At 44.4% G+C, this 24,707-nt stretch overlaps 1 protein-coding gene across 1 annotated transcript in view; it reads left to right on the forward strand.

Annotated features, from left to right (window-relative positions):
• COPS3 (COP9 signalosome subunit 3) overlaps positions 1 to 24,707 on the forward strand; it is a 97,745-nt gene that overhangs the window by 45,952 nt on the left and 27,086 nt on the right. The window contains exons 5-6 of the mRNA XM_078665212.1: positions 1,901 to 1,993; positions 5,115 to 5,294. Coding sequence (XP_078521338.1) covers positions 1,901 to 1,993; positions 5,115 to 5,294 — 273 coding nt within the window. The remainder of the gene's footprint in view (positions 1 to 1,900; positions 1,994 to 5,114; positions 5,295 to 24,707) is intronic.

Below are 24,707 nucleotides of genomic sequence, written 5' to 3' on the forward strand. Positions count from 1 at the left end.
CAGTTCAGTCCTCAGTTGTAAAACATAGTTTTTCGCAAGCACCTACATCCCAGTACTTAATCTCTTACTTCCTCATTATCTTTCAATAGCAGTCGGCAAATTATGTATCTTCAAACAATGGGGAGAGTGCTCCTCGTGGTATCTCCACTTCTAGAGGGCTGCAGCCACTTATGCTTCTGATTGTTCCTCCTCTAGTTACAAACATGTTTCTTCCTTCAGTCACTACTGCTTGAACAAAAGAGCAACCAGTTTATCCCAATGCTTCTAGCGTGCTGGACCAGGACATGGAAATATTTCTGAAACCTTCTGTGGCTAAGGCAGTAACCCCAAGGTTCGATAAGAAGTAAACGCTTCTCATCATAGGACCCACCTTACACTAGGGGTAATGTGCCAGTGGACTCCTTTATCGTGGCAACAGCACAAAAAAGAGCTAACACACCCATGGCTACAGGAAAACCTCCTGACAGGGAAAGCAAGAGAGTAGACTTGGTGGGCCGGAATTTGGAAAGGTCCACAGCAACGCAGTGGAGGTTAGCCAACTCAAATACCCTGCTAAATACATATGTACACCACTGGTGAGACGAGATGGAGAAACTGATGGAACATCTCCCAGAGGAGTTCAAGAAGAGGGCACGCGCAGTGTTTCAGGAGGGCAACACAGTTGCAAACACGTGACTGAAATCTGTGCTGACTGCAGCGAGCATGGTTAATAGACCGCTTTGCACAGCCACAATTTTGTGCTGGCACGCTTGGCTGAGAATCTCTCATTTCAAGCAGAAAGTCCAGTCAACCATTATCAATATGCCCTTCACAGGGAACATCCTATTTGGAGAGGTGGTAGACAAAGCGCATTAGCGCATGAAAAAGGACTGTGTGACCTCCAAGGTAATGGGAGTCCTACAATACAAAGGAATCTTCCCGGAAGGGATGACCCAGAGGACGAGAACAACCTCCTCAAAAGAAGCTATGCAACCACATGTGTCCCACATAAGATTCAGCAGCCAGCGCCGTGAGCCCTCCCCCACCCCACAATGGCAGTATCGCTCAAGTTCCAGCCGGCCCTTTCACAGCTGTGAATGGGGGGGGGCTACCGGGGGAATCAACACTACCAACAGGGAACCCTCCAACACACGTCACCAGTAGGAGCAAGAATCTGTAGAATGGACGAGGATCACCTCCGACAAATGGATACTCCATATCATAAATTATGGCTGTTGCATACAGTTAGTCACCTTCAACAACACCACTTTCAATGAACTAGTCGGACACTTCACTCTAACTATTTTCCCCGATCCTCATTGTGATCATACGGTTAAAACAGTTCAAGGTAATATTCATCTTGACTGCTCCATGGTTGTCTTGCTAGGGATGATTCACAGATCTGCTTCATTTGTCAAAATACCTACACTGGAGTGCCATGCAGATGGTCCCTGTGATCCAGGTCTAAGGATAGATCCTGCCCCTCAATATACAGTTCCAGCATTAAAATCTTTCACCAGTCTTTAGATGTGTCGTAAAGGTGTTATTGATTCATGCCCACAGCAGGTAATACTTTGGAATCTTCATTCATTGTTTGTTCATCCGATTCGTTATACTGAAGACAAAGTCTCTTGGTGGATTCTTCGAATATTCTGTACGTGTAAAAGCCTAAGCTTACATTGCAAATCACCGCTTGTTTGTGGTTATAAAAAAGCTGTTTTCTGTGAGAAACTGCACTGCCCTGTAAAGCTACTTTTAGAATTAACATGTTAGGAGTTAAAAGTTGTCGGTTTTGTTCATTTCAGATTCTCTTGTGTAAGACCCTGTTCAGTTAACAATCAATGTGTTGTATTTGTGTTGTACCTGTCAACAAAAGCCGCCATGTGCTGCTATTTTGTCTGAAAGATGTCCTTTTTGACAGCCCCTGCGTGGAATCGGCATTCTCAGGCAAGCCATCGACAAGATGCAGATGAATACAAACCAGTTAACCTCAATACATGCAGATCTCTGCCAGGTGAGAAGCCATTTTTCATAGTTCATTGATATTCGTTGAACTGGAAAGGAATGAAATGTCTGAAAGTTTTCCATAAATAAATTACGTTTTAATTCTAAAAAGCAAATCAAATAATTTTTCATATTTTCAAATTCCTTTTTTGATATTCTGTTGGTTAAATATCTCCATGCAAAAACAGTTCTGAAAACATCCTTAATTTAACTGGCTTAACATTACCTCAAGTAATGCTTACCCGCTTCAGATCCCAGTTGTGGTAAATTCATTAGACTGGTAGAATGCCCAGGAATGCTGGTCTTTAGCTTATTTGTTTCATAGAGACATTAGACAGGAGCTGAAGTGACACGAATGCAATTTACTAATTCTACTTTAAACGATATGTCGCTAGGAGGGAGTGCACCAAATTCCAACGTGGATGCTGGCTAAACCACTTCCGAAATATGCTGTCCAAACGAAATGCGTGTTGAATGGACCCATTTTGGAAGTGGATCTTGCTGTTTTTGCTGAGATTTGCGGTGTGATTATTATCTTTTTTTTCTTAAGTACACACCAGAAACTAAAATCTGTCTAAATGTGCTATTAAACTGTGTACTAATATTTAAGTGACTTTACAATAGTTCCAAAACTTCTAAAAACAAGTCATTATATTCACCATCTCTAGCAAAATATTTTGTCACTGTTTTAATGTTAACAATGCATGCAGAGGCAGATGCATTGTTCCTCCATTATGAAGTGTTCATTAATATTCATGAACATTATTTCTGCGTATGCACATCATCATGAAACACTTCTGAATCAATGGAGATATTTGCAGTTAACCTTAAGTATAACCTTAAGTCTAACCATTGTGTTCAAACAAAATGAATTTTATTGCACAATTTTCTTTTTTTCAACTCTACCATCCTATGTAAAAAAAAACACAGAATTTCATCATGTATTCTCAATCGTACTCGTTCAGTTTGCATTTTTATCTTTTATTCATTGCCTTTTTTACTATTTCCTTTTTTCTTCAATATTTTCTCCTTCATGAGAACAGTCAAATGGAATTCTGTATGGGTTTTTGCTAACACTCTTGAACGCTGGTTGATTAACTGCAAAAATGAGTGAGAAAGAACTGATGAAGAAACAAGATTGGATTGAGTAGTTGTTAACAAGAGGGAGAAACTCTTAGTCTGTATCAATGTAGCCTAACCCAGAACATTGTATTGTGATTCTCCAGCAGGTTGTCATGAAAGTTCTCTTCTCTGGATCTAAGGAGTTGTAGCTCACTAATGGGTTCTCATTCCTCCATGACTTCATACTAGTTCAACATAATATATAGAATGCAGCGCAATAATGGCTGCTAACCTTTCTTTAGAATTCTCTAGTTCTCTTCAAAGTGCAGTCTGTTTAATGACCTAACATCCTTCACAGAAATGAGAAGGCTGGTGGTGAAACTAAACATTCTTTTTTCTGGTCCATTCAAAGAGGCAGCAGTGTGAACTTTGGAAGACCACAGTCTTAAGGTTCTTCTGATTTTCAGTTTTTTTTTTGCTTCATTTTACCATGCATGTAGAGCAAGTCAACAGAGACCAAAGCAGAAAAGTAAATCGAGAGCTCTAGACATAGATCCTTTTTCTAGAAAAGGATTCTGATTCTCTTATTGTGTGTGCAGTACAGTAAAACAAATAACTGGCAGATTTTACTATTGCAGATCAGAATGAGACCCTTATTGAGCTTGTGTAAATAAGATGTTTGATTTCATACAAGACTATCATGTCAGCCAATGATTATGGGGGTTGCCTACAGCCTACCAGAACACCCTTATGATTTTACCTTAAATGGTTTGAACCAGCAATGGCAATCTATGTGGAATTTGTGTGTGGGTTCCTTAGGGTGGCATAAGATATGCTGTAGCCCTTTGGGACCTTCTTTAGTACCCATGCCCGAGGTACAGATGGTACCATTTTCTAGGGAATTACAGGGGTACTGAAGTCATTTGTCAGTTGTGTTCCAATTAGATATCACCTTGTTTTAAAGGAAAGAACACTGGGACTGAGGTGTGGGTAACAAGCCCAGTGCACTGTTCTACACTTTTAGTCAAAGATAACTTAATTTGGTTTGTCACAACCATAAAGCATACATTAAAAAAAAATTGTAACTGGCAAAATTAAAAGAAAAACATATTCTTAGTCATACTTTAAAATATTTACAGTTTCTATAAAATTCCCTTTCCAGCCCCAAGCATTTGATCTTTTTCTACTTTCGCGAGTAGGTTATCTACTAGTGTCATAAATTTTACCCCGCGGCATATTAAAATGGTCGATGAGGCACCCATCCAACTTGTTACCGCATATCGGCAAGTACGAATGTTTGTCATTTAAGGGTGTTTTCAACAATTTCCTCCTTTCTTCTTTTACGGACTCACAGGCGCACATTAGGTGGCATAAAGTTTCTGTATGGTACCCACATAGATGGCATGTCTTTGCTTGCTGTTTGCTTTTCCAGGTAGGGACCAGATCCTTTGAGCAGTAATCACCTAATCTGTGTGCCATGAACCTCCTTTTTAGTGATAGACGGAAATGGCTGCTAAATAGGGTTGTGGTTTTGGTCTTTTATATGAATTTATTACCACCCATGCATGACGGCGTTTGGCCAATCTCCTTTTATCTTCCGCAAAAGATAGTGACTTAGCCCTGGTATTACACACTTTATTAAATGATGTTAGTTCCAAATTGCTGTTCCAAGCTTCCTCGATCTCTAGTGTTTCCAGGGCAATATGCAGATAGTCACCCAGTGCACTGTTCGAGTTAAAAACCACCATCCAGTAGCTAATAAGGTGGCAAAAAGTGGGGGTTACTACAACAAAAACCCAGTTTCCTACACTAAATGTCGCAATACAACATAATTATCACCCTTTCCACAAAATAAGGAATGTAGGTTTATGAAACCCGGATTTGCAAAGAGAGCTTGGTGCTGTATGGGTGTGTTTTTGATGTTTGTGCAGACCTGTGACATTTTTTTATTTTTGCTGTGTCATGGTTCTCTTCTTCTTCGTAGTCTCCGAAGAATAACTCTGAAATAAAATGTTACAATTTGAGTTCACACCATTTTGCCTTTTTTTCCCCCCTTCATTTCCTTATAGCTTTGCTTGTTGGCAAAATGTTTCAAACCTGCCCTTGCATATCTAGATGTCGACATGATGGACATTTGTAAAGAAAATGGGGCTTTCGATGCTAAGCACTTTTTATGTTATTACTACTATGGAGGAATGATTTACACAGGTCTGAAGAACTTTGAAAGAGCGCTCTACTTTTATGAACAGGTAAGAGACATACTAATGGAACTCATTAAAGCACATTTTGGCCAGCTATTTTGGTTTTTAATCACAAATAGAAACATTTTAGACGGTTATGATAGTAAAGACATGCACCTTTTGAGACAAAGTTTAGTGAGTGAGAAAAGATACTTGCTCACCTGAGGCAAAAAACAACTTTCTTTTGTCCTTGATTTTATTATGTTTGTATATATTTGCGGGATAATTTTCTTTTCCCCTGATGGCTGCATTTCATTTCTTCTGGGAATTCATGTAGGTACTTTGCCCACATTTGCAGAATAGTTAAGGTGGAAGAGAGTACACTACTACAGATCCCTGAACTACGTGCTGCTTATCTATTTAGCCACCCATTAGCAAGGAAATGTGTGAGCAATTAATTTGTTTTTTTAAGAGCAAAAGCTGGCCTAGCCTTTAACAAGAGCAAATGGGGCAACTAGAGGCACTTTCTCATCTACAGCAGCTATTTAGTGGTCACAGAAGCTCTCTGAGCTTCCAGTCCATATGTTCAAGTTCAGTCTTGTACTCCAAGATTACTACTTTTTCCAGGGCAAGGTTTATTTAAAATCTGCTTTACACTCCTTAGCCACCAGTTTCTGCTCTTCTGGTGCCAGCTTTCTCACCTCAGATTCCATGCTATGCATCCAGGTCAGCCGTATTCATATTTTGAGCTCATTCGCTACTTCCTGTTTATGGTGGTGTAGGTGAAGGACTCTTTCTGGCAGAGCTATGGGACATGTCCATTTGGTTTCTTGTACTCCTTCAGATTGTGCCCGTCTTCCCACTGTGTCCCCTGGAGTGATGTGCAGTAGATGAGCTTCATTGCGTGTTATCAATGCAGTTTCAAGCTGTTCAATTTGCTTTGCTGTAATGGACTATTCTTCAACCCCAAAATTGCATCTATAATTTGTCCAAGCAGGCAAGGTTGCCAGATAAACCTTCATTTATACGAAAAAGAGGCACACACCATTTTCATCCGTTAAAATAAACTTGTTCCAAATTTAAAGGCAAATATCTGGCAAGGGACTTTTAGTTCCTGACCCCCTGATTGTAATGTGTTGATTGCCCAGGTCAGAATCTTGGCTCTGGACACCACCCTGTAGGAAGTCCTGGTGCCTAGTTCCCAGTCAGGCAAGCACCGTTTCCCTAAAACAGCCTGTAGGAAACCGGCTCTGAATATACTATACCATAGTAAGGTATAGTGTTCGCACAGTCCAGTGGACCCTCGAAGGCTTTCCAGAAGTTAAAGTAGATAATAGCTTATTCTCGTTTGTGGTAGTGTGGTTGAGCAGTTAGGCTTATCAGAGGGCTGTGTTAAGTATTTGTTGTACACACTCGGGCAAGAAATGATTACACATACACACTCAAAGACTGAATCCAAGAACAATTGTTTGTACAAAAATATTACATTGTTACTTTTATTTTAAAACAAAGAGAAACTCGGTTGCAGGCAAGTATCGGTTATCAAACAGCAATACTTTTCAGTTACAGTGTGAATGTATTTGCAAAGAAAATAAAAATACGTTAGTTGTACTGAAAATACTCTGGTGTCAATCCAGAATAGCGTTAATTTAGCAATGTAAAAGATAGACACTATGTATCAACATTCCGTTTAGCGATTTCTAAATAGCGATTTTTAAGGAATCGCTATTTAGAAATTGCAAAATGGTATGTATGTAGAAAATCGTTTTTTTAGCGATTCCTTAAAATTCCTTAATTGCGATTAGCAAATTGCTAATCGCAATTAAGGAATAATTTCCCATTAATTTCTATGGGCCAGGAGGCCCATAGGAATGAAGGGGAAATTTGCAATTCGCAATTTGCTAATCGCAAATTGAGAATATTTTCAAGGGTGCAGGGGTGTGCAAAGGACACCCTGTTGCATCCCTGAAATCTGCATGGGTGCACATGTGGCGCACATACATGCCCTAAGGGCATGTATGTGCGTCACATGGCACTTTGGAAAATGAAAAAATATGCATTTTCAAAGGAATTCGCAACTTACCACCAACTAGAAGTTGGTGGTAATTTGCGATTCCTTAAGGCCAATTAGCTATTTTTTTGGGCTTCTTACATTGCATTAAAGGAATCGCAAAATTTGCGATTCCTTAAATGCAATCGCAAGATAAGAAATCGCAATTTTTGCAATTCCTTATTTTACAAGCAGATTTGCTTGATAATACCATTAGTCCAAATTGCATTCGCAAACGCCGAAATTCTGCGAATTTCGGCGTTTGCGAAGTCAATTTGGCTTGATACATATGGCCCTTGGTGCAATATCAAGAAATGCAATCCCTTGTGAGAAACACTGTTATGCACATTTACAGGTAAGATCTCGACTTACACATCCAGTCTTCAGAGGTTTGGATCAGCACTGGGCAAGGGTCAGATCAAAGCAGGTCCTACACCACCAGCGGCACTGGGGACAGCAGGGTACAGAGGTCCCTGGGCCCAATGTTAGTCAATGGAGCCTGGGGGCAACCACAGAGGTGCTGGTTGCAGGTAGGTACCCGTGATTTCAGGGCACATGCCCCAGGGGCTTAGGCAAGTACAAAGGAGAGGGGGGCCACAAGGCAGCTAAAACCATACATCACCAGTGGCACAGGGGCGGCCGAGTGCAGGGGGCAAATCAGTGTTGGGCGTCCAATGCAAGTGAATGGAGATCTCGTCACACAAAGAGGCTGCAGGCTCGGACCAGGAGGCTGGACGAAGGAGACTAACAACTGATCAGTTACTGCTAAATTATATATTATAAGTGGCTTCTCCATTCTGCATGGACAGTCCATGAAAGTTCCTGAACCAGGCTCAAAAGTAGCCACTGGAGGCTTCCTACTTCAGTAAAACAGCATGATGCCCTGCTCCGGATGGTGCCTTGCTTCCAGTCCAGCCAGAGGGGCTGGATGAGCCTGTCACCTTATACAGGCAGGCACGGCTTCCAAACTTCAGAGTTCCTGTGAGTGTTTCTCTAATTTTCTTATCGGCAAAGAGAATCTCTTCTGGGTCATCCAAGACTGCTTTAGCCAGTAGACTATGCCCCTAGTCCTCTCCTTTCAAGATATAATTTCAGTGAGTGTAAGTTGCCTTTGTCACTCACTTCCCTGTTCCGTTCCAGCATTGAATCTTCAAGTCTAATGCCAAAAATGTCACAACTAGTCTGCTTTGCAACAGGAGTTATGACCCTGGGACCTCTGATGCGATCAACCAACACTGATCCTTTCATAGAACAAAATATACAAGACTTGCTCAGTGAGCTCACTTTCCCACCCATGGTTCCATAGTCTTGTTTCCTTTTAAGCTCTGCAGATGGCACTTTTGCGGGTCTGTCTGTTGGTCTTCTGTCTGTGTTCAGGTGATCTGCTGTGTTGTTTCTCTTGGGAGTCTTATTAGCTATGGCACAGTGACCGACAGGCCACATGCATGTCCCACTGCTTCCTTCTGGGCATGGGACTGTGTCCCAGTTTTGTTAGCAACATGCAGCAGAAGTTGCTTGTATACAATCCAACAATTATGTCTGAAATGCCATCCTATATAGCTCCTTGCAGAGGTGGGAGGGAATGCCCGTAGTATAATTTCCCGATCTATGATTTACAACAGGCTCTGATTTACGGTGAAAACTCTGAATGGCCATTTCGAAGCATTGAATATACCACCACTGTAACGAGTTTCCCTTGCATAGCCTATTCATATTGATTCCCATGGCTCACCCAAACTGCTTTGGTGACCACTGATCTTAGGCTTCCATGAAAGAGAAGGTCAGATGCATGTTCTCAAGCATGTGTGAGTATATATACGCACATGCTTTGCATACTCCTGTTCTAGTGTTGAACGCAGACGTTTGCATGTTGTTTTTCTTCAAAAAGTCTTTCGAGTCACTGCATGCACTGTGATTCCTCGCTTAGTGGACAATGCACATGAGCCCCAATCAAAGTTAGATTGTATTATTGAAACCCTACCTTATCCCCCTCCCCCCTTCAGATTTGAAAGTATGCTGATGTTCTTTCTGGTTTTAGTGTCTCATTTCTTTTTTGGCCCTACACGGTGGAAATTAGATACCGAACATTTGAAGGGATCAGTCAGTGCTCCATAGCTTCGATCAGTTAGTGCTCCATAGCTTCTATCCTTGATCAGGTTACTTTGTCATATTCCCTCCAAAAACTACAGCGACCTAGTACCCACATGCTGGGTCTCCAGCAAGCGTTGAGGACTGCATGCCCATTTCATTGAGCTTTTGTGCCGGGGAATGTGGATCGTTAAAGGGTGAAGAAGAATACTTCCTTCCAGAGCTGACCTTTGAAGTCATGCCAGGTACGTGTGGTTGGACCCTCACAAGATCCAAAACATGTGCCTCTCATCTTGCTTCACCTTCCTCTCCAAAAAGACCATACAGTACCGAATAGTGAGGGACTGGGTCCACCGCGGCTCACTAGTTGTCGTCCACTGATACTCCCAGCATGCGCTGAAGAATGTAAGGACGATGGCTCTTTCGGTACGGCAAGCCATGCGTAGCCCAAATTCTACCTCCTCCAATGCTTCTGTACCAGAGGATGAAGCGTAAGCTCTGCTGACACCCAAAACCTGCGGTCCTTGAATGAAGACCACACCCAAGGTCTTCAGAATGCACTGCTCTGATCTTGAAGCCTCAAAAGTGATCCCACATCGAGGCAGAGGACGGCTACTGATATTCTGGTGTCAAATCCTGTGTATGAAAGACTCCCACCTCCAGAGCTTCTGCCACCCTTGGGCTACGGTCGGCACTTCGAGAAGGCTTCAGATCTGAAGGACCCATACAAGGGCATCTATCCCTCTCAGCCCTTGAACCCTAACATGGTCCAAAGGCGCCTACCAGCCTCTTCATTACTCTAAGCTGTCACTGAACGCACCATTGAAGCCGGCGCCAAGGCCTCCATCAATTCATCAATGCTGAAAGAACTGTCGGATCTGAGGATTCAGAAAAGGCCATCCTTCAGAGGATCCAAGAAGATCTTGATGCCAGGAAGAGATATCTCTTCATTCATCCTGTCACCTGGAAAATTTTGGCTAAACAATCTTTGCATACCCAGCAGAGATTCTGCATTGCAAGAGGAGGAAACCTCATTGGAGGTCTGACCGGGATCCGATGCCGAAGAGACAAGAGCAGTAGTCCTCTCCTGCATACATTTCATCATTACTGCCTCCAGGCACATCACCCCTACCGCTGCCTCCACCACAGTCACCCGAGGGATCCCCGCCGTTCTTTTCACATTCAGGCAGCCCTTCTGTCCTGCTGATCTCTGACATGCCCTTTTAGACACGGCCTACAGATGACACCTCGATCACTATCCTGTCTGGGACACCCATGATAACATCGCCTACCACGAGGGCCTGCAACAAGCCGCCACCTTCAACAAGGTGGACATTAATGTTCACCACGCAGAAGAGGACTTTCTCTAAATTTGAGCAAAGTGTGCAATTCCTCTCCATGCTCATAGACATGCTTAAATCTAAATGGTTAAAGACCTTGTAAAGTTGAGGTTAGTAACACCCAGGGTCTCTCTGCATTTCTGGTGGTTCGTGCTGCCTGGAAAAGGGCCTCTGCTCTCCAGCAGTGACAGGCTCCAGTGGGAGGAAATACAGGAGTGCGTTAAACATCTTCCTGAGGAGTTCAGAAAAGGGGTGGGGAAGGTAGATGGTTTCCAGGGGCAAAATAATCTGTAACACCAACATCCAGTGTGCCCTCGATGCCACGGACAGAGCCTCTTGAGGCGGCAATAGCAGCATCCTCCTTGGATGTCCTGCATGGTTCTATAACCTGGATTTTAAACCGGACATCTAACAACATCTCCTCAACCTCCCAGTAGATGGGAAACCACTCTTTGGGCCACAGGTTGATGATGTGCTGTAAAAGATCAAGGACACCAACATTGCAAATTCCATAGGTGCCACTCAAACTCCAGCTGCTAGGGAATCTTTTCAAAGGCAAAAGCCACGAGTAGCTAAAGCCTCTTCCCCTGACCTGCCACAGTCTTATCAGAGTCAACAAGTATTCACACCAGAAGGCTGTCAGGGCGTTACAGGGCCAACAACAAGCGTCGAAAGGGGTAGAGGTAGCTCCGGTGGAAATAAAGGGGTTGTCCGCTCCAAACACTTGACTTTCCTCGTCCACCACTCCACTCACATGTCACCTGTGGGAGAGAAGAGAGGTTTACACAATGTTCTCTTCCCTGCCTAGAAGTCCACACAACCCCTCCCCAAATTTTTATCACCAGTGAACACCTTTGCCTTCTAGAGGAAGAAGTGAAAGTGATCGTCTACAAGGGCGTGATGGAAAGAGCATCCCCTTAGTCCCAGGGGAAAGGAGTTTACTCTGTTAACATCCTCATTCGCAAGAAGAGGGCAGTCCGGGACCTCATGGCCCTTAACAACCATATCCTGTGAGAACATTTTCACTCCACTTCCCTGCAGGACGTCATTCCTCTAATCAAACGGTGACTACATGACCTCTCTGGATGCCTACTTTCACATACCCATCCAGCACGCCCATCGGTGCTACCTTGGCTTTGTGGTAAGTGGACAACACTACTGTTTCAAATTGCTTCCTTTCAAGGTTACAACTGCTGTAAGGGTGTTCACAAAGTGCATGGCGATGGTTGCCACTCACCGAAGAAGGGGCGGCACTGCCTAGCCTACGCTCGTACTGCAATCTCCCTGCTCCACAGTCTGGGATTTACCAGTAATGCCTCAAAGTTCTACCTCTAATCCCCTACAGGTCCATCCTGTCCTGGGGTCGGTCCTAAACACAGATGCATTCAAAGCCTACACCAGCCAGCAGTTGGTGTTCGCATTTCAGCAGCTGTTTCCTCTTTCTGAGCCCAGTGGTCAACTTATGGTCAGGACCATAATACACCTCCTCAGGAAGATGGCATAATGCATCGCTCTAGTGCCCATGCCAGGTTTCATATGTGCCTGTTGCAGTAGCGCCTCTTGGCCCAGTGATCACACGTAGAGGTTCACTGAGGATCTATTGTTGCTAAAGCAAGTACCCATCATTTCCTGCAGTGTTGGAGCAGCAACTATCTGTTGCAGGGTAGGCCTTCAGGGCTCAAAAATACATAAAAATGTTACTAGGCCTGCAGGTCTAGTAATTTGATTAATCTACTCGACCGAACTGTAATGTGCTTGACCCGTGAACTGGTCTAAAATTGTGTGATCCTATGCAAATATTTTGTGTTATGGAGCCGTCCTTTTCTTTATTATCACATAAGAGAGCACATTCAAATGTTGAAGTCCACTGTTTCTGCTGTCCAAAAAACCTTTTTTTTCTAGACTCCATGTTTGCTCCATGAATAACAAGAATCAAGCCCGTATACAGGGAGGGTGCACATGATCCCTGGCATGCCTCTTTGGGCCAAATCTACAACATTTTTTTTAGAGTCATAAATGGGAAAAAGGCCCGTTTGCAACCGCAAAAAAGGGTGGTGGCATGTACAAACGCTGTTTTGAAAGTAGGTGACTTGCAGAATAGTGTTTGTGAGTCACTATTAGGAAGGGGCATGCCAAGGTCATCTCTTCCTAATAGCGAGTCAGAAGTGTATGTACCATTGTTTAGGTCGAAAACTACTTGAAGTTTACCGCCTACTTCAAGTAAGCCCCTCGCAAACGGGAAGGAGTCCCAATGGGACCACTTTTGCTTTGTGAATGGGTGCAAACATATTTTTAAGAGCAGGCAGTGGTCCCAGGGACCACTGCTTACCCTTAAAAAATAGAAAGAACATTTTTTCTTTAAATTCATCCCATTTTCCTCTAAGGAAAACAGGCTGCATATGGACAAAAAAAAGGTTGTTTTATTGAAAAATCAGACATGGGGGTCTGCTGCCTTCAGCAGGCCACCATCCTGGTGTTTCCAGACATTCCCAATGGGCTGGAAATTGCGACCTGCCTCATGAATATTAAAGAGGCAGGTCCCTTGCGACCCATTTGAGAATCGCAAACCGTGTCTGACACTGTTGTACATTCCATTTTGTGAATCGCAGAATGGAACGGTCGTACATCTGGCCCTTAGTTCACTATTAGCACTGTCATCTGGGCAGGAGCATAAATATATTACTAAAGCATGATGTGGTAGTGCACTGCCATTTACAGATAGCATATGTTCCATTGAAACGGCCACAAAGCTTTCCCAGTAAAATGTAGCTTCACTGATAATAGTGCATAAACAATGTTTGAGAATTGTGTTTCAGAACAAATATTTAAAATTTGCAAATCACCCAGGAAAGTGTTCTAATTTGTTTTGAGCCTATAAAAATATTTTTGCACAGCAGAATTACAAACATGTCTTCATAACTAGTGAAATACATTTGAACTGTTTGAACAGTTCACTTAGCTATTTCATTGTTGTATTGGTTAGCTATTTCAGTGTTGTATTAGAAAAAAGCCTGACATCTTACAGCCATTCATTTCACATGCTTTGAGCAGTTCAATTGTAACAAGTTTACTTTTCAAAATCCTCAACTTCAGTCACAGAAAAATAAATGTAGAAAGAAAAACTGACTTTTGACCTCCGTCTCTAAAAGCCAGCAATTGTGACAAGAAAACAAGATTTAAACGCATCTTTATTGCTCTTTTACATTGTGAGCAATAAAGATGCCTTTAAATCTTATCTTGACACATTCGCTCCACTTTCAGAGACAGAGGTCAAAAGTCAGTTTGTCTTCCACAGACATTAGAGGATTTTCAGGGGAGTAGTTCCTAGAAATCGCTCGTCATTATTTAATCTTGCTCAACAATACGAGTGGATATTTCGGGCCCTGGCCTTTCTCAAATCGGGTCCCGCAGGTGACCATTACCTTGAACGCCTCTCTGTCGTCGCATCTAGATGATATGAGTATACTGGCCAAATGCCTTGCTCTCTGAGCCTTCTTTCAAGTCATTTAGGGCTAAGTAATCCTCAACAAGACAGACAATGACTCCCATATATTGCCTCCAGAAGGAAGGTGGCATGGCGTGCACTTTCTCTCGCTATCAGTACTAGTGCAAAAGATCTGGCACTGGACCATCCCCCTACTGTATACACCTTTTGGGGAAGTAACTTCTGGATGTAGACAAAGACTTTGAGAAACTGCTCAGCTGGATGTATAATCAAGTCCATGAGCGGGAACCCCACTCAAGTCTGTTGGGGTGCCCACAAATACCGTACTGTTCACTACCTCCAGAAACAAAAAATACCCACAATTTGATCCAGGTAACCTCACCGCAGTCCATGAACAATGCTGTTGGGATGAACTGGTGAGGGATATTTGCCTATGCTTTTCCTCCTCCTTCTGTGCGTCGTAAAGAAGATGCTGCAAACGTCACCTCGCACCGATCCTTGTGGCTCTCACGTGGGCCATGCAGCCCTTGGTACTCAACCCTCCTCAAGAATTTTATCAGTCCCAACGGGAAGCTCCCTTACATACTGGACCTTCTCACACACAACCAAAGCAAAATCAGGCATCCAGACCGCTCAACCTAGTTACCTGTCACCTGCGGTTTTAAAGTTTGGCGATCTTTATCTCCAGCTGGAGTGCACGACGATCCTGCAGGAAACCTGCAGACCTACTGCAAGGGCCTGTTGTGCTGCAAAGTGGTTAGGATTTGTCCGCTATTGCATCCCCAAGCAACTGGGCCCGCTAAAGCCTATGGTTCAGGACATCATTTTTTAGGTTTTGCCTGGCGTTTACTGCGCAGCAGTGTCGCGCAAGCGAAATCTTATGTTTTTCAGTAAGGGGCTTTCACCCGCCTCTCTCTTCCATTGGCTAGCTCCATAAATGGAGGCTAGCCATTGGAAGAGAGATGTGTCAATAATTGTCGGAGCAGATTCGTGGGCATTCCGGTGATTTTTTTCTCGCTCCGCCCTTTTTTTGCCGTCATGAACATGTGGGTGTTTACTTTTTTTTTTTCCGGATATTTGCGGGCGACATTTTTTTTTTTTCATGGAGCTGGGGCGGGTGCGATGATTGCGGTCCGGCGGGTGGATGTATCCCTTGGTGAGAGGCGGTGCAGTTTACCAGCCCACGGCACCCTTTCCGGCAGCAACACGTATTGTGCCTACCCCGTGCCCTGGATGGGGGACCAACTCGCTGAGGCGGGGCCTGAAGGAGGCAACTTCCGCTTCCCCCGGAGATTCCCCCCCCCCCCCCCCCCCCCCCCCAACACCCCCGCCGCCGGAAGCAGCATTGGAGTTGCGGGGCTCCCATGATGATGGGCGAGGGATGGAGGGGGACCAGAGATTCTTCACCGCCGCCGGAAGCAGCAAGGGAGTTGCGGGGCTCCCATGATGATGGGGGAGCCCCGGAGGAAGAATGCGCCCGGAGCCTTGCGGGCTGCATTTTCAAAGTCCCGGCTCTCCTGAGGAGTGAGAGCCCCGCAGGCGCCACCGAGAGTTGCAGAGACGCGGAGGGGCCCGAGGCACATTGCCGGTGCCTGCCCCGCCGCGTAGGCCACAGATCTTCCCCCGCCCAGCGCATGGAGCAGCCCGGTGAGTTAGGGCTGGGGCGGCCCCGGATGGCAGCTGGCCGCCCCAACGGTGCCCAAAAAAAGCTTCCGAGTCCTCGTGTGGCTCCATGGGGGCATGTCCCATTCCTAGGTGTGGGCTTCAGTGCACTGTGAGTATGCAGGGTGTGTGGTTCTGTGCACAGTGTGTATGCAGGGTGTGGGGTTCAGTGCACTGAGAGTATGCGGGGTGTGGTTCTGTGCAGTGTATAAGCACGGTGGGGGCTTTAGTGCACTGTGAGTATGTGGGGTTCTGTGCACTGTGTATGCAGAGTGTGAGGTTGCGTTTATGCGGGTTGTGGGGATCAGTGCACTGTGAGTATGCGGGGTGTGGGGTTGTGTGTATGCGGAGTGTGGGGTTGTGTGCACTGTGTGCATGCGGGATGGAGCTTCACATCCCTTGCTTGGAGGCCTTGGAGACGTTTATTGGTGTGGATAATTTACTCTTTCACATAACTTCCCCAGCACTGTGGCTGTAGTTTGTGCGACGTTTGAATTGCTTTTGAGCATAGTGTTTTGACTGTACGTTGATTTGTATTTCAAAATTATCGAGGGGACTTCCTCTCTGTGTGTCTCTTTGGCAGGCCCCAGCTGTGCAACTTCCGGCATGTGTGGCTCTGTGTGTGTGGCTCTGTGTGTGTGGCTCTGTGTGTGTGGCTCTGTGTGTGTGGCTCTGTGTGTGTGGCTCTGTGTGTGTGGCTCTGTGTTTGTGGCTCTGTGTGTGTGTATGTGTGTGGGTGCAAATGCAATAGGTCTCTCATTTGTGAGAGATTAAGCTATTGGCATTGTAAATGACAATGCCATTTATTTATCTGTTTTCAAAACCAACACATAAATAAATGTCATTTACAATGCCAATAACTCTAACTTTTGCAAAGGTGAGACCGTTGCATTGTAAATGCTTGTTACCTCTTGCACCTGGCACCTGAAAAAGTTAGTCCCCACTTACACTTCTATATGGCTGCACTTAGCCGCAATTACTTCCTACATGCAAAACTGGAAACATTCTTCCTTTTTCCGGATTCTTGTCATCAAAGCATTCTTGAAGAGCCTTGAGAATCATACCTCTCAGGGTGACCCTGTACCTGCATGGAACTTTAATGTGCTACCCAGGATCATGGATTCCACCTTTGAACCCCTGTACTCTTGCTCTTTATAGTTCTTCTCATGGAAGGTGACTCTCCACATAGCCTTAACTTATCTCAGATGCACCAGTGAGCCGCAGGCACTTTCCTTCAGGTTCACAGAGACAGGGTTGCTCTCAGAACTAACCCCAAGATTGTCCCCCATGGTTGTATCCCCTTTCCACCTCAGACTATAGATCGCCAGACTCTGTATTGGGGAGAGCCTTATTTTCGGTGTGACATGAAAGTCCAAGCAATAAATAAAGATGTTGTTAAACTCTGTACTTATCTGGTTAACTTTACTGCGCATTAAAGATCGAGATTGAAAGCTAGGTTAGAGGCTGCAGGCTCTGGCTGGAAGGCCAGTCGCGTAGAACCAATAGGGCAGTTCAAGTCTAGCGATGCTCGGGAACGTAGGGGTACCTGGGGCCTTGTCCACGGCCCGGAGGCGACAGCTGCAGAGGTGACTTTAGACATCGTTTTCTTACCAAGAGCAGTTACAGGCGAGGGGACCTGCGTGCAGAGGCTACAGGCACCGTGGGGGAGTCCACGAGGGGTGAAACTACAATGGACTCAAGCTCTTGAGGCCGGGGGTCCTTGTTGGCACCGTCGGCCCACTTCAACTCGGGGCGACGGGTGCAGTGGTTGCTTCAGATGTCAGGTTTTTTCTGTTCCGGATGACTTAAGTTTTGCTTTGGAGGTTCTGCAGGAAGCAGGAGAACAGGTCTGCTGTTCACAGGATGTCTTGGGTCTTTATCGAAGGCAGGCAGTCCTCCCAAGGTTCTGGAAGCAACAGCTGCAGGACCAGTCAACTCTGGCGCAGTTTCCGATGAGGGATGCAGACAGGCTGGCAGGGTTGGGACCAGGTCAGCTGCTTCTTCCCTCCTCTCTGCTTTTGCAGGTCTTTGGTGTCCACTCTTCTTAGGTCGTCAGGATCTGCTTCTCTGGTGCCAGGGGCTCCCCTAAATACTGAATTTAGGGGAGTGTAGAGTAGTAGCCAATGGACTACTGATTCTTGGGGTCACTATGCCACCTGTATGACCACTTCTTGTGGGAAGTGGGCTTAACCCTGTCCCAGAATTCCTAGGTATGCCATCACACCTCACAGTAGCCCACCTTAGGGGTGGTATTAGCTTGGAGGTTGCACGCCTACCTGACTAGCTAATTTTCCCACCTGTCCAGGTGCCAAGGGGGCCTTGGACAAAGGCGTCAGCTTCCTCTCCTTTGAGGGCAAGCCAGATTCGAATTTCAAAGGTGGCAGCACTTTGAGGCTTGCCGCTGAAGGAAGGCTAATCAGCAGGTCATCCTGTGGGAGGGGGTGTTACAACCTCATTCCAGACAGGCTCTTGTTCTGGGTCGTCTAATAGCAGAGACCCTAGGAGGTCAGAACAGTTCGCAAGCACACCAGAAGCTGGTAGGTTTTAAAGGGGCACCTCTAAGGTGTCCTCTGGGTGCATGTATTGGTTAATCCATCACTGGAATCAGTGTGGGTTTATCAATACGAGATGTTTGATACCATGCACATGTTTTAAAACGGTTTACCTGGTAACTTGTACTGGAAGTAATAGGACTGACCAGTACAGGGGCCTATCTGCTCATACAGGTATGCCCTCACATGTAATATTCTGCACCCTGCCTTTAGGGCTGTCAGGCCTGCTGTTGGAGTGACTTACAAATATTACATGCAGTGTTAGGAACATGGCACACAGGAATGTAACACGTCGTGTTTTTACATTTGTCTGCACGGAACACGAAGCTTGCAGTGGGAGGCTTGCATGTGCTTGGTGAGGGGTCCCTTAGGATGGCACAAGTCGTGCTGCATGCAGCCCTTAGGAACCCTCTTTAATACCTCAGACCCTAGGTACCAGGGTACCTTTAATAGGGATTTACAGAAGGCGCTAAAGGTTTTGCCAATTGGCAGGAACAATTGTAGAGTTTTGGGAAAGAGCTCTGGCACTTGGGACCTGGTTTATCAGGCAAAAAGTGTGGGTGACCATGTCAGAAAGGGGCACTTTCCTACACTCATTTTTTGTAATTCTGAAGTATGATGGAAATATAGATTTTAATAGAAACAAAACAACTCAAGCAACTTTTCTCGGTGATGCACAAATGATAAATAATCACTGAAACCTGATTTCCACACATTATCATTTGCGTGCAAAATAGGTTTATCAGTACAACTTGTTCTCTCTGCACATTTAGTGGCCATTTCAATTGAAAATGCACTATCAGGAAATGACAGTGCAAAGCCGCACATGTTTTAGTTATTAAAAAATAGACCGCCTCATGTCCTTTAAAGCTAGGTGAGTCGTGAAAGTTTGTCATTTTAAAAAGAAGGTTGTGGTTCCAAAAAGTTTGGCGAGCACTGCCCTTGACGTTAAACATGCCACATGCACAGTATTGAAAAAAACAAATCCTTCTGCAAGTCTGACCATCTCTTTCTACCTTTTCAAAATGCCACAAGGGCCATCCCTTCTCGAAGGCTGGCATAACTAAGTGGGTAGTCAATGGCATTCAGACCTGCTAACACAAAGCTCAAAAGACCCTACCACTAACCCCAAACTACCTCCATCCTGGGGCACACTCCACCCTTAAAAAAAAAAGTGCAACCATGGCCTTTTTGGGTAATATCCTGCTCGCAAGCTGAAGTGTGGATTTCCTGGCCTGACAGCAAACTATGGTTACATAACCTTCTAGTTTGATCTCTTATCTTATAACTTGTTTGACACTGCTCAATACACATGGTGCACATGCTATGTTCAACCGTCATTCCAAACCTATTTACCCGATGTGCGAAAAACAATCTAACAGAGTTGGTACCTTTGCACATTGTCCATTAAAGGCTGAGTCACTGTGCATCCTGTGTCTCGAAAGACTTTGAAACATGAAATAGAACCTGCAAACTTCCAAGCCCAACACTATGTAATGTTGTAACAATTTATATAGTGCACTAATACCCTTAGGTGTCTAGGCGCTTATGGTCCGATGCTGTAAGAGGGAAGCTAATTTTTTTTTAAAACAGGTTTTTAGGTGTTCTAAATTTAAACCGGGATGAAATCTTCCTGAGAGAAAGTGGAAGAGAGTTCCATATCCTGATAGTACTATGTCTGAAACCCATCCCCCCCCTCTCAAAGTTCGTCTTTTTGACACTGGAGGCGGGTATTAGGAGATCATTGGCCGACCGTAGTGATATACTAGGAGAGACCAGCTAAAAGCGTGCCAAAGAAATTGTGGTCCTTCTCCGTAAAGTGCCTTGAATTTCACGCGGTGGGCGACTGGAAGCCAATGTAACTCTTGAATCCCAGCCCTAATGGACTGGTGTTTGGGAACGTCCAAATCTGGCGGTGGCATTTTACACTTATTGTTGTCTTCTGAGCTGATTGGACTGCACGTTAATATAGAAGGCATTACAATAGTCCAATTTTGATAAAACCAGGGAAGTTAAAACAGTTTTTCTGCGATTTTTAGGGATAAATGGAAGAATTTTACGCACGGTTTAGATGCAGAAGGCCCCACCTTTGAAATCTGAGATTTAAAATTAAACTTTTCATCTATTAAGACCCCCCAAAATCGTAGCCTTTGCTACCGGTGTAGTAAGGGGGCCCAAGGTGTACCTGGTCACCAAACTGGAGACCATAGAGGAAACAGCTTTCCAAATAGCACCACATCCGTTTTAATTGAATTTAACTTCAAGCAATGCCTACTCATCCAATTGCTTAGGAAGACCATACAATCATGAAGTTTGGTGGAGTAGTTAATATCCTTGTCTATTTTTCAAATAACCAATTGGGTGTTGTTGGCATACGAGGTTGGGATTAGATCAAAACTTCTGATCAAAGGTGCTAGTTCAGACACATAAATATTAAAAAGCGTAGGGCTCAATGAAGAGCCCTGTGGTACCCCACAAGGCAGAGCAAAAGGTGCAGAATTAAAATGCCTAGTTGCACTGTCTGTGTCCGGTCTACTAAAAACGAAGTTAAAAGTCAAAGGGCCTTTTCTCCCAAACCTATGGTCTTTAGACGTTCAGTCAACAAGATTTGGTCCACAGTATCAAATGCCGCGGACAGGTCAAAGAGGATGAGAGCCGCAGACCCTCCGCCATCTAATGCGGTGCGTATTTCCTCTATAGTCTTTATCAGAGCTGTCTCAGTGCTGTGCCATGACCTAAAACCGAACTGACTGTGGTCTAAAATGTGGTTTTCTAGGATGTAGGTAGAAAGTTCTAAATTTACAATTTCCTCTAGAATTTTTGCAGGAAGCGGGAGCCTCACAATGGGTTGATAGTTGTCCGGATCCGTTATATCTAGATTCGTTTTTTTAATAAAGGTAAGATGCAGGCCTGTTTCCACAGTGTTGGAAACATTCCTTGTAAGAGCATCAGATTGTAGATGTCAGATAGCTGAGGACTAATAATATGGCTGATATTATGTAGAATCCTCGGACGACAGGGATCATCCGGAGAGCCAGATTTAGTCCTTAACAAAAGGGTGGCAATTTGCACTGGGGAGGTAGGGGTAAAATTTAAGAGCGGCATTGCGGTCTTAGCTTCCTGTTCTGTAACATTAGTGCTAGGTGTATACAAGGTAAATTGATAATAAATTAGATCAACCTTTGATTTAAACGCCTGCGCCAGAGTGTTACAGAAATCTTGAGTGCAGTTGGCAGCATCATCCTTTTTAATGGTTGTCAAGTTGTTTATGACCTTGAAAAGTTCCTTACTTGAATTACCCACCATTTCTATCTTCAACGTAAAATATTGGCTTTTCTCAGTGATTTATATTTTTCTTATAATCAGTTAACATTCGTTTATATTGCTCTTTCTCAACTGCATCTTCATTTTTACGCCGGGCTCTTTCTTGCCTCCTACTGGCTATTTTATCTGATCTAAGAGCTTCAGAAAACCATGGGGCAGATGGCGTCCATGACAGGTGCTAATTGAGCAAAATTGGATTCCAGCCAAGAAGTATAACTTCTAGCTGAAACCTCTACTTCCAACTCTGGGTCTGGGAGACTATGCACTAGCTGGCTTTCCAGTACGCCTAAATCAATATTGTGCCAAGCTCTCACGCTAATATTGGTACTCGCTGTGTTAGTTGCCTTGGATCCAGGCAAGTCATATCGAAATAGAACAGCGTGGTGATCGGACCACGTGAGAGGAAGGACAGATGTGATAGAGATGGCTGGATTATTAGTCACACTCCATCCAGGGTATGTCCTGCTTGATGCGTAGGGCCTTGGACTAGCTGTTGGAGTCCTAAATCTGATGTAATGTTGAGAAGTTCCTTAGTCTCTTTATCAGCTAGTGTTTCCAAGTGAAAAGTTATATCGCCCAGCAAGGTGAAACATCTAGATTGGATACCCAGTTCAAGCAAAGGAAATAAGTTCTGAAATCCACTTCTAGCACCTGGTGGGTGATACATTAATAATCCTTTAAATGTTTCTTGATCAGATACACCAATAATAAAAAGAAGAGCTTCACAGTCTGGAGCAGGTAGAATTCTACAGTGGGATATAATTTCACTCCTATGAATTATTGCAAGGCCTCCGTCTATTTTTTATAGGTCTATCATGCCTGAAGACTTTATACCCACAGGGCACAGCAATATTAAAATCTGGGTCGGATGATTCTTCGCCCCAGGTTTCTGTAACAAACATAACATCCAACTTGTTATCAGTAATTTGCTATCTCATATCTATGTCTAATTAATTTTATTTATTTTATTTGTGGTATTTGTAGAGCGCGGCATTCATCCCAGGGGATATCAAGGCTCTGAATAAGAAAGGGCTGCTGAGGTTTGAGCAGGGGGGGTTAGTATTTGACTATTATGAGTATTAATGACCTGGCATTGATAAGCAATAGCTGAAGTTCTGTGTTCCGTGTGCTAACATTATTCAAGTTTCTGTCAAATTTCATCCTCTCCCTGCAACTCTTGTGAATTTTGAGTAAGCATTCTGGACATTGGGGGTTTTCTAGCCGCAACATCTCTTCACATGCAAATTGATGTTATCTCGTGCCCCTAGGATAACCAAGCGAAAAAAGGCTCTCCTTAGAGTAGGTTGTACTAGGTTTGTATTTAGTATTTGGGCCAGGGATCCTGGCCCTAGGCGTGGTCCAGATGCGGACGGGCTTGCCTTAGGCACACCAGTGGCGCTCGTATGCTCCAGCGCGCATTAAATAGGTGCTTCTGGAGCCTAGAGCGCTCACCGGGTGGAAGTTACACACCAGAAGTGTAACAACTGTGGTCTTTCCTCTGCATCAATCAGCTGACGCCGTTGTGGACCGGGGAAGACCAAAACTACTGTGCAAGAGGCAGCTAAGGGAAAGTGCAAAGCGCAATTCAATTAAAACACATAGGAATAAAATGAAGTAAAAAATACCTCATTTAAAATGTGCAGGCTCCCAAAATTGGCAGTAATGCGGGCAGAAAGGGAGCAGTACACCTGCTGGCTAAAACACTTAGCGTCCCAACAACACTAGAAGGCAGGGGTATGCAGAGCCTGTGATCTAGAGCAAAACACACTACTAAAAGTTGCTTACAGGTTAGTCTTTTTCTTCTCCCTGTTTTTGAATCGGAGCTTTGCTAGTCCTTTATGACTCCTTGTAGCATAGACATCGTCCTGCACATACACATTCCTCTTATTTCTTTGGGCTTCCTAGGGTGTGGCTATCACCCCTCTTTTTCCTCTTTCCTCCCATCCAACGTAAGAACTCAGAACCCTGTGAGGTCCGGCAAATGGAATCAGCCCTCCTGCATCCCTTTCATGCAAAGAATTGGCAAGTTGCAGGCCTTCAGCTGTGAAACTTGGTACCATTAACTTACTTGGTATAAAGCAAACACGTGCATTGAGAAACTAGACTGTGCTTTCTCAGTGTGGACCGTCCAAATACCAGTAGTACCTGGCAGAGAATTATGGGAACCATGTGAAAAGCCAATATTCTACAGTGAAACTCTGTTTTCCTACTTTTTTGGTGTTGCACCCAACTTGATTGGCAATAAGAGCAGATGTAGGTGTGTTTTCTGAGGCCAATTCTCATCCCACCCTGGCTAGTCTAAACTAGTTTGACTGGATAATCTGTTGTTAAAAGCCTATACAATCAGGCCAGCAACAGGATCAAATATTTCTCTAGAGTTTGAGGATTCTACAAACATTGCAGACCCTCTGATGGCTATATAGACCTTCTGATGACTTTATGCTGCTTTCACAACCCAATAGCAAGAAGTAAAGCACACAAATCACCTCTTTTGTGATTGTTTTGATACCAACGAGGCCTGCCGGTGAACGGAAGAAATGCACTGGACCAGGACTAACTTTGTGGTAGACCTTCTTAGTTCTGATTATCATTATACCAAAGTCTGGGGGAAAACTGCCTGGTAAGGAAGGAGGAAGAACTGGCCTGCCTGTCAGGGCACTGGACTGCATTTGCCAGAAGTATCCCTGGGAAGGGTTGTTCAAGGTCGAGCTATGATTTCAACTGACTGCTTTGGCAGAGGTCTAATGGTTCTTGTGCTCACTGCTTTCACACAAACACCCTAAATGTATCTCCCTTTACAAGGTGTTGTGACGTAGGACATAAGAGTTACCCTTGCTCCTTACAGACTCAACAGGCAGAATCAAAGCTGTCTCCCTTCTTTCCACACCATATTTACACTTTGGCCAAAGGCTTATTGGTAGGCATACACCAGGGATCCCTTGACATCTGTGTAATCCCACAATAATGGACAGGCTCTGCACAGAAACATTAAGAAATCCAGTAATTGGTGATCATATACTG

This window comes from Lissotriton helveticus, chromosome 10 (genome assembly GCF_964261635.1).
Source record: "Lissotriton helveticus chromosome 10, aLisHel1.1, whole genome shotgun sequence".
Taxonomy (NCBI): Eukaryota; Metazoa; Chordata; class Amphibia; order Caudata; family Salamandridae; genus Lissotriton; species Lissotriton helveticus.